The following is a 16,010-nucleotide window of genomic DNA, read 5'->3' as shown; positions in this document are numbered from 1 at the left end:
TTTTCTGTATAACTTTAAGTACATAAAGGTTTATTTCCACAGGCCTCAGGAAATGGGTAGAAGTCACAGGACAATCTCTCTTCCCACCAAAAAAAAAAAATTGCATATTTTGGTAAGTGTGTTTGAGAGGGGAAAACTGAAATTTACACTTGCAATGCTGTGCAAGACTCTTACATAAACCAAGACCTAAACCAGCCTGCAGTGGAGGTTTTTTAGTACTCTGTTCAGGTCCCTGGACCAAAGCCCTAAACTGTTGAGCATGATTGGCAGTCATGAGGACAGATGCCAGGCGCCTACCTAGCAGCAAGGGAGGAATGTGATTCCTTGGAATGGCAATTTTTTTTTTTTGGTCATTGTTCTTTTCTGCTGGTTCTGGGGCTTTAACTCAGGGCCAGGATGCTGTGCCGCAACTTCTTTTTGCTCAAGGCTAGCACTGAGCTAGAGTTCCACTTCCAGCTATTTAAAGGGTAGTTTATTGGAGATAAGAGTATCATGGACTTTTCTGCCCAGACTAACATCTACCCGTGATCCTCAGATCCCAGCCTCCTGAGTCGCTAGTATTACAGGTATGAACTACCAGCACCTAGCTTCCTTTTTCTTATTCTTAAAAACACCTCTGTAGGAAGGTGCTGGGCAGGGATATCAGAGGAATGAAAGGGCACAAGACCCAGGGCATTATAACTGCATCTGGGACCTAAGAACCCAGTATGTCATGGTTGATACGGACTACGGGAGATGGAATGCAGAGTGCTGGAATGCTGCTAGGAAACACGTTTGCTTGGAAGGAATGCTAGATGGCCAACCCTTGGCTTTTGGTCCAGGAAACCAACCCCTCACTTGTCAACTTGTTAGTCTGGTTGGAGGAGCCATCTGAAATCACATCAGCTTCTGCTACTTCCATATTCACTGTGAGAAAAAGATTCACGAGTGTGCACATTTTGATATTAATTCCTGGGACTGCTATTCTTCCAAAAGGATAGTTTGTTGGTAGAATAACCCTTCCCCTAAAAAGCTGAGCGCTGAAACATCCCAGTCCAGGTGTGCAGTCCCTTAAGACCAGACTGGTGGTATGGCCATGCTGATGTGGAGAAGCTGTACCTTCCTGCAGAAGATCAACTGCCCTGCTGTCCCACCCCAAATCTCAGCCTGAGGTATATTCAGTGAAGGCAGGTAGCTGGGCTTCTCAGAGCAGAGAAGCAGTTAAGAGCAGAAAGGTAGAGGAAATCTAGAAAAGAACCGTCTTGATACAGATTTATCCCATGGTGTGAAGGGAGAGGGCAAAGAACCCACTGGCACTTCGCTTATCCAGCGATTTCTGTCACTGTGGTGACCAACTTTTGCCCATTCCATAAGGTCTTGAACTGCTCAGGGACTGGGAACTCATTCTGTAAAGGAAGAGAGAATAGAATGAAATCTGGGCTACAGAATGCACTGGCTCAATCTTTCACACTCCTACTTCATCCTAAGAGCACAGTGGGATGAAGTAATAAAGTGGTAAACTGAACCCATCCTATCCTGCTGTAGTACAACAATGTTCTCTGTTCAGTAGTCTTGGACTGTTACAAGAGTAAACATGGCTTTGGAGCACCAGCTTGACAGAGTGCTAGGACTCTGCTGTCCAGAGCTCAATTTCAGAAATCCTCCTTTAGCACTTCACAAGACTAGATTACCTTGCTTCTGTGTGCTGCCACTTTTTGGTGTGTAGAATTAGGTTTACCTACTTACTCATTGCCAATTGCCTATCAAATAGATTTCTCCATTGTAAGATGCGTCTCTGTAGCCCAGGCTTGTTTCAAATTTCAGATCCTACTGCTTCAGCCTTCCAAGTACTGGGATTACAGGCATTCCTCTAGCTAAGCCCTTGTTTTTACCATGCTGCTAAAGAAACAACTTACAAAGTCACCGCCATCTGTAGGAATGAGAACATTCATCTCAGAAGATTTGGCACTGACTATCTCACAATCCAGAGAATTCTTGCTCAGGTAAGCATGGCAGCCATCTGTTTTATTAATGGAAATGGTTGGCACTTTACCCATTACCTGCAGAGAAAACCAAGAGAACTGAGTGAGTCCCAGAAGGTGGGGGAAGATACGTGAGTTAAGTTGCCAGGAGAGCCTTTATTTCACAGGATCCTGCAACTACATGAGAACCTCCAGACATTAGATGCTGGGGGCAGGCTGGGATGAGTGCTGGAAAAAGCACCTTGAAGAGCCAGCTTCTTTTCTGCCACATTCAAAGCAGCCTAGCTCCCAAGATCCGGTTGTTACCCAAGCAACATCTGTGGGTCTGCTGTAACTTCTTCAATTAATTCCTCAGGGACCAAAGAAGGGGCCAAGGTATCAAGTTACCTGAACTTTGACATCTCTACTATTGATTATCTCCACAATGCCCACCACGTCATCAAATACCAGACCGAGTTTCTTACAGTTATCTAGAAAAAAGCAAGCAGGTCAACAGTGTAAACTTTAGCCTTCTCAGGCTCTGGAGCAGAACCTTCCTAAAACAGTGATAAAAACTCACCTACTGTAATGGAGTTAATCTTGCCCTTGATTTGCAATGTCGTGTTGACACACTTGTATATGTAAACCACCTGCTTCAGCTCTGTGTCATCAATTACCAGGTTGGAAACATTCTCCTGATTTTCCTGTTAAAGAGATGCCCCAGAATCCTTCTCATGAAGTACATGAAGACAAGTAACCAGTGGTACCAAACCTTTATTTTCGCACTGCAAGCCACATCCCTGCACTCATTTGGCTGAGCTCGCTTTAATCCCTTGTCCCCACCCTGACCCGGGTATTTTCAACTCACCACTCTCCATTTCTTGCCCTCCAGTTCAAGTAGAGCTGGCTCCTTCTTTGTGGCTGGCTTGGGAGAAGGGTTGCTTTGGGGTTTAGGTGCAGAGAATGGTTTGGGACCACTGCGTACTGGACCACTCTGAGCTTTCAGGGCAGGGTTCTTGTGGGTCTTCATATCATCGGATACATGCTTCAGGGCTGAAAGAACAACATGTTGCTCCTGTCCTTCATACAAAATCTTTAGGCTGAGGCAACAACCTTCCTACAAGCACTGATCCTGAGCAGAAAATTCAAACCAAGATCAAGAGCCTCTTGCAAGCAGTTTTTGGCTACTTTTTATTCTTCATCATTTCACTTGTTCCCCTAGGTCAAATTACATAGTTCCATTAAAATATGTGTGTTGGAGATAGGGAGGGAGAAAGAACAGATATGTGAATGTACAGAAAAAGATCTACAAAGATATGTACCAAACAGGTACTCAAAAAATAAGTATGCAGTTTTTAAAGTAGTCAGGGAAGAAAAATATGTGATAAGTAATGAAAATCTGAGAGAAGCAACTTCAACCACAACTAACCCTCCCCTACCTCAAGTACCAGTATTTGAAAATCTATATTTCGTTTCCCCCTAGTAAACAGGTTAATGAAGTTTTACATTTTTTTCATTTGTGTATCTTTACACTTTATTCTTAAATTTTCTGATTATGTTACCCTATACACACAATTGAAAATTAAAATTTGAAGAAATTTTTCAAAGACAACATGAACTTATTAACTAGTGGTACATAATTTAAACACAAAAGTCATGAAATAAACCAACAGAAAAAAATGAAACAAAGCTTAAAAACATAAGAGGCATTTTACTTGTTCACTGTAGAAGAGGGGAATCAAATGAAAAATTAAATCATAACCAAGATTAGGAAAGAAAGCATCTTGCCTGGGTATCAATGGCTCAAACTTGAAATCCTTGCAAAATGATAAAATGCCCAACTTGATAGACATTTTAAACTGTTCATTGAAAAATAATTTGACTTATAAAAATTTGCAAAAAGCACAAAATTACTTACTGTTTTCCTCAATCAAAATTCCCCAAATGTATTTTTTTCATTTTTGTTATTTTCTCAACAGGTAAATAGGTGTATAGACAAAATGATATCTAGAATTTTTCTCATAATGGATATAGGCAGAAAGGTCAAAGGATGCAAACTTGTAGTGTTATATAGCATGAATCAGTCTAGCCATCTAATGTACAGTATGATAACCATAGTTAAAAATGTATTGCATACTGCAAATTTGCTATGAAAGTGGGTATTAGGTACTCATTACAAAAATCTAAGCATGGAAAGTGATAGATATGCTAGCTGTTTCATTATACAAATTATTTATTTAATTTAGTTAATTTATTTTTTTTTTTTGGCCAGTCCTGGGGCTTGGACTCAGGGCCTGAGCACTGTCCCTGGCTTCTTTTTGTTCAAGGCTAGCACTCTACCTCTTGAGCCACAGTGCCACTTCTGGCAGTTTTCTGTATATGTGGTGCTGGGGAATTGAACCCAGGGCCTCATGTATACGAGGCAAGCACTCTTGCCACTAGGCCATATCCCCAGCCCCTATACAAATTATTTATTTACACTATACTAAATATATGCCCAAAGAGCATGTAAACCTTAAACATATAATATTCTTTCTTTTGGGACTATTTGAGTACTGCAAACACAATTGATGTTTTATCTCTGGATGTATCAATGATTAATTCCCTGAGGCCTGGGCCCTATCTCAGGGCTAGAACAACTTGAACAACAGCTGACTGATGGTTAACTGTCTTTAGAGTCTTAGGGACTTTCTTGCCCAAGCTGGCTTAGAACCATGACCTTCATATATCAGCCTTCTGAGTAGCTAGGATTACAGGTGAGAGCCACCAGCCCAACTACTTAAAAAAAAAAAAAAAAGTACTGTACTGGCTTCTATTATACAGGGGGGATTTCATTGTTACATCTCCATATCCTGTATTTCTATTCACACTGTTTTTTGTTTTTTTTGTTTTTTTTTGCCAGTTCTGGGCCTTGAACTCAGGGCCTGAGCACTGTCCCTGGCTTCTTTTTTACTCAAGGCTAGCACTCTACCACAGTGAGCCACAGCTCCACTTCAGGCCTTTTCTGTTTATATGGTGGCTGAGGAATCAAACCCAGGGCTTCATGCATGCTAGGCAAGCACTGTACCACTAAGCCACAATCCCAGCCTATTTTCCAGCAATTTTTTAAAACTATGTCCTTTTTCCCCACTTTGTCCAAGACCAGAACTCCGTATCTTATGCTTGCATTCACTCACCTGAGCTACACCTCCAACCCCACCCCCTCTTTTTTCCCAGTCCTGGGGCTTGAACTCAGGGTCTGGGCACTGTCCATGAGTTTCTTTTGCTCAAGGCTAGCACTCCACCACTTGAGTCACAGCACCACTTCCTGCTTTTTCCGTTTATGTGGTAAGGAGGAATTGAACCCAGAGCTTCATGTATGATAGGCAAGCGCCTATCTCCTCTTTTTTTTTGAAGGGAAAAGATTTCATTACCTGGTCCAGTCTATGCTGAACTTTTTTTTCTCTTTTTCTTTTTTGTGCTGATCTTGAACTCAAGGCCTGGACACTGTCCCTAAGCTTTTTTTATTTTTGCTCAAGGCACTCTACCACTTGAGCCACAGCTCCACTTTTTACTTTTTGGTGGTATTGGAGATAAGCGTCTCACAGACTTTGCTGGTTGGGCTGGCTTGAAACTCAGATCTCAGACTCCTTAGTAGGTAGGATTATATGCAAGCGCCCCCAGTTCTGGGCACAATGACCTTTTTTATTTTCTTTTTCTAATGTATGTGTGCTGGTACTGGGGCTTAAGCTTAGGACCCTGCACTCTCATTCAGCTTTTTTGTTTAAAGCTGATGTTCTATCACTTCAGCCATACCTCTGCTTCTGGCTTTTTGCTTATTAATTGGGGAAATCGGGGATCTGTCTGCCTGGGCTGGCTTTGATCATTGATGATCCAGATCTCAGCCTTCTGGGGAGCTAGCATGAGTAGCCAGAGCCCAGATCTACATTGACTATTAATACTGAATGACCTTCTTAGCTCTACCACTGCTGACAGTGGTTTATTTATTTTTTCCTTCAGGGGTGAGGGGAAGTGATTTTATTGAGATGATTTTACTGGATTTATGTTGGTAAGGACAATGACATCCAGCTTCTTCAGCTGAGTTGCTTCTGCTCAGTCCCACAGTTACTAGTGAGTATAGTTTACTAAATTTTTCCTTTGCAAATGAATGGAGGGACAAAGGGTACACAAATGCAACATTGTGTTGAAAATGAACTCTATTAAGAGTGGGGATGGGAAGGAAAAACTGGGAGAGACCAAGGAAAGAGGTGACATTGTCCAAAAAGAAAGGTACTCTTTACTTGACTTATGTAATTGTGACCCTTCTGTACATCACCTTTATAATAACAATAAAAAATATTTTTTTCTTTAAACATTACATGGCCCTTTGTAAGCACACAGACACACACACACAGAGACACACAGGCGCACACACACACACACACACACACACACACACACAATGGCCAAATACACAAATGGCCCAACAAGAGGATATACTATTATTAGCAATTTCCCTTACTGTTGGGTATTTTGAATAGCTTCTTAGAAGAAAGCTATACGGGCTGGGGATATGGCCTAGTGGCAAGAGAGCTTGCCTCATATACATGAGGCCCTGGGTTCGATTCCCCAGCACCACATATACAGAAAACAGCCAGAAGTGGCGCTTTGGCTCAAGTGGCAGAGTGCTAGCCTTGAGCAAAAGGAAGTCAGAGACAGTGCTCAGGCCCTGAGTCCAAGCCCCAGGACTGGCCAAAAAAAAAAAAAAAACAGAAGAAAGCTATACAATGACCTCTACCAGCTGTATTAAGACTTACTCTCTAATATTAGCCTTCTTAAGCAAAGTTCCTACAGTATGCCTTGTGTGCATCCTCTGGTGAAGTTGGCCTTCTGACATAAAGACTTTGCAGAGATTATGTGGTACGTTGAAAACTGGGAAAACTGCCATCAGTGTACCTCAATATAGGCCACTTACAATTAAGCCAGTTTCCCCCAGGACAGAGGCTTACCTTCACTGAAATCATCCATTTTAATCCAGGTTCAATGTCCCTTCTGACAACTTGAAGGCAAATGACACCTCAAATAAATCTTCCCATGTGCCCACCAGCTGTTGTGTCTGACTAGTGAGGTCTAGTATAAACAATTTGCTGAACCAACTGTTCATAACAAAGTACTCACCATGTGTGATGCTCTCCCCCTGATTAATCTGTGCAAACAGTGCTGAGCGGGAGGCAGAGTCATCAGAGCCTGAACTGGTAGGGACCGGTGGGGGAGGTGGGCCAGGTGGAGGAGGAGGGGGACCTGATCCAACAGAGGGTCCAGATGGCAACCCACTCAGTTCTTTTGCCACAGGCCCCTGGAACAACAAGTGTAAGTAACACAGTCATCTTCTCCGCTGCTCTGTTACCATTCCCAGTGGGACTAGATGTATGTCCAGCACACATGAGGTCCCTCCATAACGCTGGAGGTAATGATTATTAATGCTCCCTAACCAAACCCAACATGGCTTTAATTCCTCCTCACCCTCTTTCAAGAATCTAATGCATGCTGGGAATATGGCCTAGTGGCAAGAGTGCTTGCCTCGTATACATGAAGCCCTGGGTTCAATTCCCCAGCACTACATATACAGAAAACGGCCAGAAGTGGTGCTGTGGCTCAAGTGGCAGAGTGCTAGCCTTGAGCAAAAAGAAGCCATGGACAGTGCTCAGGCCCTGAATCCAAGCCCCAGGACTGGCAAAAATAAAAAGTAGTAAAAAAAAAAAAAAAAGAAGAATCTAATGCACAGCTCTATTTCTCAACCTTCACGTTTTCTTTCTACTTCTCATTGCAGATCTAAACCCATTTCTACACATCTACTTGACATCTTCCCTAGTGTGTTACAAGGGCCTCAGACTCAACAAGTTCAAAGTTGATTTCATCATCTCCGGCCTGCTCCTCAACCTGTACCATCATCATCCTCTTTCCCTATGTCAGTGAAAATTTTTATCAGCCATGTTTGACTAATCTTTAAAGCTTCCCTTGGCCTTCTGAAATCTACTATCTTGGTATAAGTACTTTTCTATCAGGCCCTGGTATCATGATGATGGCCATGGTCTGAGCATGAGAACTTATTCTGATCTGTACAAGGAGACAGACCTGGTCATTACAATATCCTTAACTCAAAGACTGAGTCTAAAAATCTCAGCCTATCTTCTTTCCAGCCTTTTCTCCTAAAAATCTGACTACTTATCCTTATTGAAGCCACAGAAGGTCACTATCTACATTTCCTCTGCATTTACTTTGTTAGAGTTCTTCCTGCTCTTGAGTATCTCATTTCTCCCATGTCTCGGCATCCTATACTCATCATCCATCCAGGCCAGTCCAGTTCAGAGTACAACCTCTTCCCATGACACTCACTCTTCTCCTTCCTCATACTCAAAGGAGTGTCTTGTTGTTGTTGTTGGTGGTGGTGGTCATAGGGCTTGAACTCAGGGCCTGGGCACTGTCCAAAATTTTCTGCTCAAGGCTAGCACTCTACCACTTTGAGCCATAGCTGAACTTCCAGTTTTTAGGTGGCTAATTGGAGATAAAAGTTACAGAATACCGCGTGTGTTTGTGTCTGTTTAATTTGCAACAAGAACTTACAGATAGGTTTAAGTAGTAATCCTCTCTTGCAACCCAAAACTCATTGTTGAATATGAGATTTTGGTGCATGGAAGAAGGAATATGATTCCTACAATAGCTGGCAATGTGGGAGTCTGTTAATCTACACAGGTTGGCTCTAAAAGTGGCTGTAAACGCTACTCGGCCTCCTGAGTAGGATTACAGATGTGAACCACTGGCCCACAGCAATGAGGAATATGTCTTTATTATAGCATTTAGCTTGGTGATTTGTACTGGAAGTGTCTATCATATTTTGAGAACTAGTACTATGTGATTCATCTGTGTGTCTCCATCAATAACCATCCCCTACCTTCCTTTTGGCTTTTGTCCCAGTACTAGAGCCCAAACTAAGGGCCTTAAGCACTTACTTAACTTTTCACATAAGACTGGCACCCTATCATTTGAGCCATGCCTCTACTTCTAGCATTTTGCTTGTGAACTGGAGATAAAGAGTCTTAAGACTTTCCTGTCTGGGCTGGCTTTTAACTACAATCCTCAGACCTCAGCCTCCAGAGTAGCTACAATTACAAACACTTAGCTCTTGACCTTTGTTTTTAAGAACTGAATATAACTCAAGTCTTTGATCCTGGGTTTCTTTATTCTCTTCTCTTTTTTCTTTTTACTTCTACCCTCCACCAAAAAATAACTAGCATTCTTTCTCAGGCCTTGGTGATTGTGAAGTCTAAGAAACTTGTGGACAAGTTTCTGGAGAGATCACGAGAGGAACCAAGGACTCACTAACCGTTTTGTTCCAGGCCAGTCCAGTGGTGTGGAACTCCTTGATATAAGCCTGCAGCTCCGTCCATATACTCAAGTAGGATTTGACCCAGTCCACATGCTTCTTATCCCTGAGAGGATTAAAGAACTTGTTAAGAGGCAGTCAGGCTACATTACAGTAGTACTTCTAGAAGCTCTCCTGCTCGTGGGCTCCTATCTCCCTACAGATGGCATTTCTTAGGCTCTGCTCAATAGCAGTTGTTCTGGGACACTTTTCACACAAAAGAGAGTAGGTCCTCTTCGAGAGTCATTACTCAACAAATGTTTGGTTTATAATGACTGGAAGGAAAGGTTTGGATAACTATGCAGCTAAGTAATTGTTGCCTATAGTCAGATCTAACTCAAAAGTAGCACACAAAAATCAGCAAGGACTAATGTGTGCACGCACTTAGAATGCAATGACTCCCCTTACTTATTACCTGCATAGGCATGCTTGACCTAACTGCAGGAAGTGTCAGGGTCATTTTCTAGTGAGGTCCTACTGAGTTTTTGACATGGCACCAGTGAGATATTTTTAATAGAAGAACAAAATTTTATGTAAATAAGGAACTAAAAGGGCATTAGTCCATGTTACCTCCAACAAAACCTCTGCAACCTGGAAGGAAAAGAAAACACTAAAGGGGACTCTACCAACCCATAGATGAAAAAGAAGTATGTGCCTGCAAATGTAGGCACTATGAGCCAGCTTTCCACAAAGCAGTCTGACATGAGGAAATCAACTCAGAAGCCAAGCACTGCCTTAATTAACCCCAAGTGATACCCCAGGAAGTAACCAGCTGGCTTGTCCTTTACCCCTTAGGAAAGGCAAGATAAGACTTACACATCTTTGTACTCTTTAAGGACTCGGTTTGTATAAAACATTGCAGCATCATTCATTTCTTTCACATAGGGGGCAGGTTTGGGAGCCTGGAGAAGAAAGAAACAGTGACAACAGCCTCTCCAGCCATACTTTTTTTTTTTTTTTTTTTCAGCCAGTTGCAGGGCTTGAGCACTAGCCCTGAGCTCTTTCACTCAAGGCTAGTGCTCTCCCACTTTGAGCCACAGCACCACTTCTGGTTTTCTTGTGGTTAATTGGAGATAAGAGTCTCATGGACTTTCCTGCCCTGGCTGGCTTTGAACTAAGATACTCAGATTTCAGCCTCCTGAGTAGCTAGGATTACAGATGTGAGCCACTGGCGCTCGGCTAGCCATACACATATCTTTCTCCCCTTCCTTCTCTCCCCATCCCTGCCTCCTTGGAAGACACATAGCTCACCATAGCCACCCAGCCCAGGGCCTGGATGCTCTCACTGACAGCTGACAGGTGATTGAACAACTTGCTGCCTCGGTTCTTCTCCCGGAAGGTTATCACTTCTTGGATTTGCTCTGAGATGGGTGCCAACAAGTCGGTAAGCTTATTCTAGGAAAAGAAGCAAGAGGAGACTCTGGTTAGAGTCTATAAAAGCTGGATTTGAGTTGAGCGTGGTACCACATGCCTGTATACCAGAACTCAGGAGATAGAAGCAACCTGGGGGGCTGGGAATATGGCCTAGTGGCAAGAGTGCTTGCCTCATTTACATGAAGCCCTGGTTTCGACTCCCCAGCACCACATATATAGAAAATGGCCAGGAGTGGCACTGTGGCTCAAGTTGCAGAGTACTAGCGTTGAGCAAAAAGAAGCCAGGGACAGCTCTCAGGCCCTGAGTCCAAGCCCAGGACTGGCAAAAAAAAAAAAAAAAAAGAAGCAACCTGGGCTACATAGTGACACTGTATCTCAAAAAACCCTACATACACACAAAGACAAAATGAGGATCACGGTTTAAAGCCAGCCCAGGCAGCAAAGTCTGAGACTCTGTTCTCCAATGAGATGTGGCTAAAGTGGTAGAGCTCCAGCCTTGAGCAAAAATTCTAAGAGACAGTGCCCAGGCCCTGTCCCTGTTCAAGTGCCAGTACTAGGGAGAGAGGGAGAAAGGGAGGGAGAAAAAGAGAGAAAGAAGGGAAGGAAGGGAAGGAAAGAAGGAAGACAGGCAGGTAAAAGGAAAAGAGAGAAGACAAAGGCTCTATGTTAGTCAACTCTATTCTGAAAGATTATTTATGAAAGAGGGTAAGTACAGAAATGAGCTTTGAATTCATCCTATAAATTACTGCTTCTCCTTTGACTCTGTATAAAGTTCTAACTCCTTTTACTGCTCCTTGTGGTTCCCCATGGTTAGGACCTATAACCCCAGTTACACCACAAAATGCTACAATTTGAGCCGCTTGTCTCATTTCTGTCTGAATAGGAGATACTAATTTATTTCTGTACCTTTACTTAGTATACTCCATTTTTCATCTAGCTGAAAGTTTTATCATGACCGGCTGGCTCTCTTAACCCAAGCCATACGAGTTTCCTATAACATTTACTGTCATCATAACCAATTCTGGCACTTAACCAGGCAGCAGTACAAACTATTAATGGACCTACATGAATGTTTTTTCTTTCTCATTAATTTTTCAAAGGCAAGGGCTTTGTCTTGTCCCTCCTTTGTCATCATTATAGCCCTCAATGCATTGTTAGCCGTATAGCAGCTGCTGAGTAGAGATCTGATTAATCAAATGCAATTATCAAGGCTGGCACTAAAGCAGGCAGCTCAGCAAAATGGATGAATCTTGTGTCTCTGTTTTTTACCCTTCCTTCAGAGGTTAGTTTTTTGACCATATCAGTTCTCAGGCCTCAGCATGAAAAGTCAAAGCAGGAATACGCCAATCTTTTCTTGTAAGCAAATGTTTGTTCCAGAAAAACTTAATTTACATAAATGGGTGGCAAACCAGATTTGGCTTTGCAGGCTGTGGTTTGCCAAACTCTGGTCTAAAACAAGGAAAAGGAAATAATGGGGAAAGCATGGGTTCTGGGGGAGGGAAAAAGATGACCTAGATCAAATACCTAACAATTCTGGACAAACAAAAGACCAAACACTGATATATTTAATTATATTACATTATTTAGGCATGCAGAGAATCAAAGGTTTTAAAGCAGCACTAGCAAGAAGATTTGCTTTATTACACCTCTATGATTAGGAAAGCCTAATAGTAGCACAAAAAACAAAACTTTTTAAAATTTTTGGATGGTTGTGGGGTTTGAACTCTGGGCCTGGGCACTGTCCTTGTACGCTTCAGTTTAAGGCTAGTACTCTACCACTTGAGCCACAGCAGCACTTCCAGTTTTCTGGTGGATAGAGATAAGAGTCTCATGGATGGGGCTGGGAATGTGGCTTAGTGGCAAGAGTGCTTGCCTCGTACACATGAAGCCCTGAGTTTGATTCCCCAGCACCACATATATAGAAAATGGCCAGAAGTGGCGCTGTGGCTCAAGTGGCAGAGTGCTAGCCTTGAGCAAAAAGAAGCCAGGGACAGTGCTCAGGCCCTGAGTCCAAGCCCCAGGACTGGCAACAACAAAAATAAATGTCTCATGGACTTTCCTGCCCAGGTTGGCTTTAAGCTGCAATCCTCAGATCTAAGCTTCCTGAGTAAGATTACAGGTGTGAGCCACTGGTCCCTGGCTTGAAACAGAACTTTTATAGTGAAAAAAAAATCTAAATGTTTTGTAAAATTTGGAGTTAAAGGGAGGGGAGTTAAAAGTTGAGGGGAGGCTGGGAATATGGCCTGGTGGTAAAGTGCTCACCTCGTATACATGAAGCCCTGGGTTTGATTCCTCAGCACCACTTATATAGAAAAAGCTGGAAATGGCAAAAAGAAGCCAGGGACAGTGCTCAAGGCGTGAGTTCAAGCCCCAGGACTGGCAAAAAAAAAGTTAAGGGGAGATGGCATTCTTTAAGCATTTTAGGATTTCTATAGCTATTTGCTGCAAGAAGGACCAAAGTCCCAGTGGTAACTAAGGACCTAAGCAAAATAAGAGAGGAGAAAAGAACCCACTGGAGACCAATCAACCCTCAAAGCACATTCGTTCCCATGAGGACACTGTAAGTGGTGTGAATATACATAATCATGAGCCTGGTCCATTTTAGCATGTCGTTGAGAGAGTCTGGTGGAAATCTCTCAACTTGTCCTGGTCACCAAACAAAAACTCTACCATCTATCAGTGAACTTACATTGGCTGGCTGCTGGCACTGAGAAGCTGTAACTAGGAGAGCTCGTTCCAACTTCAGACCTGTGTGGACCATCTCCGCCTGAGAGAAAGAAGCAGAGTCAGCTATCGATGACACATTACAACTAGAGAGGTCCTGATAAGAATAACTTGAAACCTCCATGGCCATGTACTCTGGTAGCACCCAGGCACTTAAGTCGTTTTCCTGATGGATTTGAGATTCCAGGGACTGATACTGTAATCACATATACTACTGTTCCCGATGGAACTAAGCAGGGATGAATAGTTAAGAGTTGGAAATAAAGATAATCAGGGCTCAGGGGGAAGTCAGGTTAGCATTCACACAAAGTGGGCTTTTTTTAAAGCAGTGTTGAAATCCAGGGCCTTATGCATGCTAGGCAAGTGCTACCAAAGAACAATATCAACAGCCCCACATGAAGTGTTTTAGACATGCACAGAGAAGTCTAATTTCCTATCCACAACAACAACAAACTGGTTTTCTGTAAAACTAGAAGTAGTAAAAGCAAAAGCCTAAATTTAGGCCTTAAATTCTCAAGGTATTTTACTTTTTTAGGTTAGAGCTATTTCTCAAATGCTGGATCATGTAGATTATTAAATAAATTTAGTAACCTCTAACTAGAATTTGGTGGTGGTAGCAATTTAAGAGGCAGTGCATGAAGGGAGGTGGGTGGACAGGCACCTGTCATCGCCTACTTCATACTGCAGTGGGCTTAGTGTGAAAATAATCTATATTAGCATAACTAATAACTATCGAGCCAAATTTTATAAATGCTAAGCAATGACAATGATTCCTTTCAATAAGCCACCCTTGGCTTGGTTATATAATATGTTGGGATCAGACTAGTAGCATATTCTTCACCACTAAGATGTTTGACAGCCTTCTTTTTTGAACCAAGAAAGCTTTCTGCATAAAAGAAAAAATCCCATACAGAATGTATAATGAAAGCACGGGACCTAGAAAAACAAAGACCCATTTTTATGCCCTGACTGTGCTCCTCAGTGCAGTGCAAGTAGAGCCAAAAAAGTCACAAAGGTTCTTAATCAAGAATGAATGGGACTGAAGAAAGCTACCAGTCCTTAAAAGAGGAAAGCACAGCATCTTACATGTTTCTGCACGTCTCCTCCAATCTCTTTACTGATCTTCAAGTATTCTGCCACAGGACCAGCAAGCAGGGAATCAAAGGCTTGCACATATGGAGCTGTTCCTAAGGAAAGAGACACACCAGAAGAGGAAAAAAGTTATGCGCTGAAGAATTTTTTTTCTTTTTTCTTTTTTCTTTTTGCCAGTCCTGGGGCTTGAACTCAGGCCTAGGCACTGTCCCTGAGCTTCTTTTGCTCAAGGCTAGCACTCTACCACTTGAGCTACAGCATTACTTCTGGCTTTTTCTTTTTTTTTTTGGCCAGTCCTGGGGCTTGGACTCAGGGCCTGAGCACTGTCCCTGGCTTCTTTTTGCTCAAGGCTAGCACTCTGCCACTTGAGCCACAGCGCCACTTCTGGCCATTTTCTGTATATGTGGTGCTGGGGAATCGAACCCAGGGCCTCATGTATATGAGGCAGGCACTCTTGCCACTAGGCCATATCCCCAGCCCACTTCTGGCTTTTTCTGTGTATGTGGTAATGAGGAATTGCACCCAGGACTTCACGCATGCTAGGCAAGCACTCTACCACTAAGCTACATTCCTAGCCCAATGGAGAATGTTCTGTAAAGTACACTTCCATGTGAAAATGGAAGACAAGGGAATACAGCAACCAGAATAATGGAAGCCAGGTTCTAGTTCTAATATCAACACTAAATTGTTATATGATCCTTTTCCTCACTGAGCTTAATTTCCAATGATCCTCCAAGATTCCTTTTAATTCTAACATTATTTTGATTAGTACATGAGCAAAATGGCTATACTGTCAATGATAAGGAGAGTCACTTGCCTTCAACTGGAAACTTCAGCTTAAGAAAGAACAGGAAATATCACACAAGCAGGAAGTTCTTGTGTTAAAATAACTTAACCACAGGCCTCTCTATGCAAGTCACTTCCTTATCTGTTCTGTTTCTGTTTCATCTGTTTTGGAGTAGGAAGCCAGCTCCAAAAGAGAAACTCCACCATGATTAAAGAAATAAGGCCAAGACACTCTACAGGCACTATTGGGCTACGGACTTGCTTACCTTTTGAAGGATTGTCTCCATACCCACGGTGCATGTCAGAGGTATGGGATACTGCTTCCAGGCGGCCCACAGCCCTCTCCAGTCTTTCTACAAGATTTTGAATGTCAGCCATAATGCACCACCTGCTGAAACAAATCAAATGTTATTTTCTATTTTAATATTACACACAATACCTACACGGGACTGAAGAAGATGCCCACTCTGTGGAACAGAATTTAATAATAAAATAAAATGGAAAAGTAGTCTAACAAATTTGCAAAGTCATACAGACCTCATGAAACCAAAGATCTACTCAGGAAAAGGTGTTCCCTAAAGAAAATCTTATACAAATATTTATTGAATATTTATTATACACTAACAAATATTTTGTGTAGGAACTTAGAATTTACAAACTAGGGTTATAAATTTCTCCCAACTATTCAGGAA

The 16,010-nt window shown here is 42.4% G+C and overlaps 1 protein-coding gene and 1 non-coding gene across 5 annotated transcripts in view; one reads left to right on the top strand and one right to left on the bottom strand.

Moving 5' to 3' along the window:
* Positions 1–481: 481 nt before the first annotated feature.
* Cap1 (cyclase associated actin cytoskeleton regulatory protein 1) overlaps positions 482–16,010 on the bottom strand; it is a 30,350-nt gene continuing 14,821 nt past the window's right edge. For 2 of the 4 annotated variants that reach the window (XM_048350985.1, XM_048350984.1), the window contains exons 2-13: positions 15,585–15,706; positions 14,527–14,627; positions 13,406–13,483; positions 10,594–10,737; positions 10,159–10,244; positions 9,304–9,409; positions 7,098–7,275; positions 2,809–2,993; positions 2,521–2,644; positions 2,349–2,431; positions 1,896–2,039; positions 482–1,385 (exon numbers count right to left, since the gene is read on the bottom strand). In XM_048350985.1, the coding sequence (XP_048206942.1) occupies positions 1,302–1,385; positions 1,896–2,039; positions 2,349–2,431; positions 2,521–2,644; positions 2,809–2,993; positions 7,098–7,275; positions 9,304–9,409; positions 10,159–10,244; positions 10,594–10,737; positions 13,406–13,483; positions 14,527–14,627; positions 15,585–15,696 (1,425 nt within the window). In that variant the 5' untranslated portion in view covers positions 15,697–15,706 and the 3' untranslated portion in view covers positions 482–1,301. Of the gene's footprint in view, positions 1,386–1,895; positions 2,040–2,104; positions 2,203–2,239; positions 2,432–2,520; positions 2,645–2,808; positions 2,994–7,097; positions 7,276–9,303; positions 9,410–10,158; positions 10,245–10,593; positions 10,738–13,405; positions 13,484–14,526; positions 14,628–15,584; positions 15,710–16,010 lie in introns of those variants that run through there. The other 2 variants (XM_048350986.1, XR_007211577.1) reach the window with 2 other exon arrangements.
* On the top strand, positions 8,501–8,627 carry LOC125355825. Its single transcript, XR_007211753.1, has one exon. It is a non-coding gene; the product is annotated as a small nucleolar RNA SNORA40 (small nucleolar RNA).

Source organism: Perognathus longimembris, chromosome 7 (assembly GCF_023159225.1).
Source record: "Perognathus longimembris pacificus isolate PPM17 chromosome 7, ASM2315922v1, whole genome shotgun sequence".
Taxonomy (NCBI): domain Eukaryota; kingdom Metazoa; phylum Chordata; class Mammalia; order Rodentia; family Heteromyidae; genus Perognathus; species Perognathus longimembris.
This window is presented reverse-complemented; position numbering and strand designations above follow the sequence as displayed.